The sequence below is a fragment of the Trypanosoma theileri genome (genome assembly GCF_002087225.1).
Source record: "Trypanosoma theileri isolate Edinburgh chromosome Unknown TM35_Tth_3_V1, whole genome shotgun sequence".
NCBI lineage: Eukaryota > Euglenozoa > Kinetoplastea > Trypanosomatida > Trypanosomatidae > Trypanosoma > Trypanosoma theileri.
Window position 1 is genome coordinate 46,244 of NW_021639845.1, and position 2,720 is coordinate 48,963.

At 47.4% G+C, this 2,720-nt stretch overlaps 2 protein-coding genes across 2 annotated transcripts; one reads left to right on the forward strand and one right to left on the reverse strand.

The window, feature by feature from the left end:
* Positions 1-687: 687 nt before the first annotated feature.
* Positions 688-1,014, forward strand: TM35_000031200 (uncharacterized protein; the record flags this gene model as incomplete). Its single annotated transcript, XM_029021887.1, has 1 exon — positions 688-1,014. One exon carries the CDS (start codon positions 688-690, stop codon positions 1,012-1,014), a length of 327 nt encoding a protein of 108 aa, XP_028886433.1.
* A 1,410-nt stretch (positions 1,015-2,424) lies between these two features.
* TM35_000031210 (uncharacterized protein) lies at positions 2,425-2,718 on the reverse strand (the record flags this gene model as incomplete). Its single annotated transcript, XM_029021888.1, has 1 exon — positions 2,425-2,718. A coding segment is annotated over one exon (294 nt), but the record flags the coding sequence as incomplete, so codon positions are not given.
* Positions 2,719-2,720: the final 2 nt, after the last annotated feature.

Here is a 2,720-nt window from a genome sequence, read left to right on the forward strand (position 1 = left end):
GGTCGTCACTTTTGTTATTATTTATTTTTATTAGGGTAAGCAAGAAAAATGTTTTTAGAGAACAGGCGGCCTTTGGGAACCATCGCGGTTTTATTTTGTCGTCATTTTCCCCTTTGACGGGCGATAAGTGGGGAAATAAAATACACCAACATTAATTTCCTTTTACTTTTGCTATTCCTTTTTGTATGAGAAAAACGAGGGTCACCATTTTTTTTTTTTTTTTGCTGCCCCAGACGCGTGGGGAAATCCTTTTCCTTCTGCGGGCGTCTCGGTGGGGCCGAGGCTTTCTTCGGCGCATGCGGCGGTTTTCTTGGATAATGCGTTTGCCCGGTTTCTTCGGGTTGTTCCGGTTGGGTGTGGGTATGCGTTTCCTCCTTTTTTTGTTTTGGCGTCCGATTTTGGCCACCTTTATTCTTTTTTGAGTTTCGCGCGCCAACTCTAAAAGGAGAGGCTGCCTCCCGAGAAGCGCCCGGGGGTACTGGGCAGATCCTCGGGTCATTTTTTTTTTATCATATAAGGGCAACGGTGCGCCCTTAAGCTTGGAACGTTCTTCACGCTTCGGAGTTCGGCGTTGTAGGAATTGAAGCGGGCGAGAAGCATAAGGTTACCCTCCGATTTTCTTCAGCGGGCGTTCTGGGAGCGTTTGCTTTCGATTTCACCCGGTCCAGAGTTCGGAAGCGACTTGCCATGCGAATGGCATTTGGGCGCTTTACGTCTCGAAACCCAAGGGTCGCCTTGATAATTCGGCAAGGCCAATATTGCTTCCACGCGCGATCCCAAATTTTTGTTTTCCAAATCCCGATGGCCACATGGTTTCTCATGACCTTCAAGGGTGTGCATTTGCCTGTACTTACGGAACGGGCGGTGCATTACGAGAAAGAGAATCGATATTGCATTATTCCCACGGATCGGTCAATGCCCAGCTGGCTGGTTGAAGTTCTCGGGCAAAGCAAAATGCAATTGCAGGGTTCCAAGAAGCCAGCACCCGTTTGCACATTTGCAACTGCCGGTTAATCAGAAAGGCGCGCAGCTTGAAGAGAAATGCACGCGAGCAAGTGGCAAAGGCTCGGGCGCAGATTGTCCCCAAAACGCCCAACAACCAACGAAACCCAACCCTAGACCTATGAGCTGGCCGCTTCAAACCGCCCACCTTCAGAGAAATGGAAAGCAGAAATTTTGAGAAAGGCAATTTTTTTTTCTTATTCGCGTCTTTATGGGCGTTGCCAAAATGGCGCGGCGGTCGGACGCCCGCCGTGGGGCGCCTAATTGCCGATTTGCGGGCGGCTCCGAAGAGGAAGATACCTTCATTTTATAGGATCCCCAAGCTCTTGTAATATGATTTTTGTTGCAGCCCGTTCCCATACGAGAGAACCAGTCTGCGAGAAATCCGATAGAGTAAACTCCACCGGATCTCTCTACTCCCACTTTTCTTACCCAGATCCCGTCCTCCAGTCTCCTTTTGTTATTATTTTTTGTTATTATTATTTTTTTTTGTGAAAGATTGGCCTCAATGAACTCCTATTTATTTTGTTGCTTGTTTGGTCGGCGGCAGGCGCCTTGAGCTTACTCTTCTATCAGGGTTTGCTTGGTCTTGCTCGTCGCTTATTTTAGAGGGGTGGGGAGGTAAGCTGCGAAGGGTTTGTTGGGTGTGAAAACTGCGGCATAGCGTAGTTCCGCTCCACCGCAATAAAGAATTTTGCTAACCGCTTAGAAAAACATAGTTTCATCAGGGGTACATCACCTATCGCAAATTGAACTCGCAGTGGATGAAGAGCGGGGTAACTCAAGAGATGCAGAGCTGTTTCTTCGCATTCGTCACGCTGGCTGGTGTGCGCGCGAGTAGGGTGATGCCCGTGTCTTGACATTCGGCGCAGAGTTAGGCCTGACTTACCCATATATTGACGGCCGCATTTGGGAACAAAGGTAATGGGTCACCTTGTGTTGGAAAGCGGCTGTGCTAGTGGTAACCGAGATGGTCGTCTACGAGCGGGTCTCCTGGGCATTCGGGAAACAAAGGGAGGGGGACATGGGATTGGGATATTTGTTCCATGGATGGCATTCGCATACTTAAGGGGTGCTGTGAAATACACCATTCCTACCTCATCAGGGCAGTTTTTGATAGTTTGTGAAAAGAATGATCGAGTATTACGTTAATAGGAATCAAATGGTGTATAGACTTAAACTTCTGCAACATGATTATTCTTTTTCATCTTCACACTCTCTCAAACGTATTTTTCTGAAAAAAATTAAGCTTATAAATAATGAAAATGATAAGTATGATCCGTCTGTCCTACTTCAGAAAAGCGCGGTTGACCAGTACGCAGGCGTTCGCAGTTTTTGTGGCCCATGACGGCTCTACGGCTTTTGCATTTGAATTTCATCCAGAGGAAGCTCTGCATTTAGGTTATCACATGGATAATTTGTTTACACTCGAAAACGGCATACTGATGGTAAAAATGGAGCCAAATACATCCATGAATTGGGAGGCCCGCGCCCTTCCACGATGAGTTTCGCTATGCCAAGAGATGCGGCTTTTCCACATGCCGTTTTGGAACTACGTGTACGGTTCATTGCAGATTGGGAGGCATTGGAAGAAAAACAACCACCATCATACCACCAGAAGCAACGTGCAGGAACGCAATTGGGGGACGACAGTTTTAAGGCAGAGCCAAACGCAAAGGTAAAGGTCCAGGAGATGCAAAGACAAATGACACAAATTT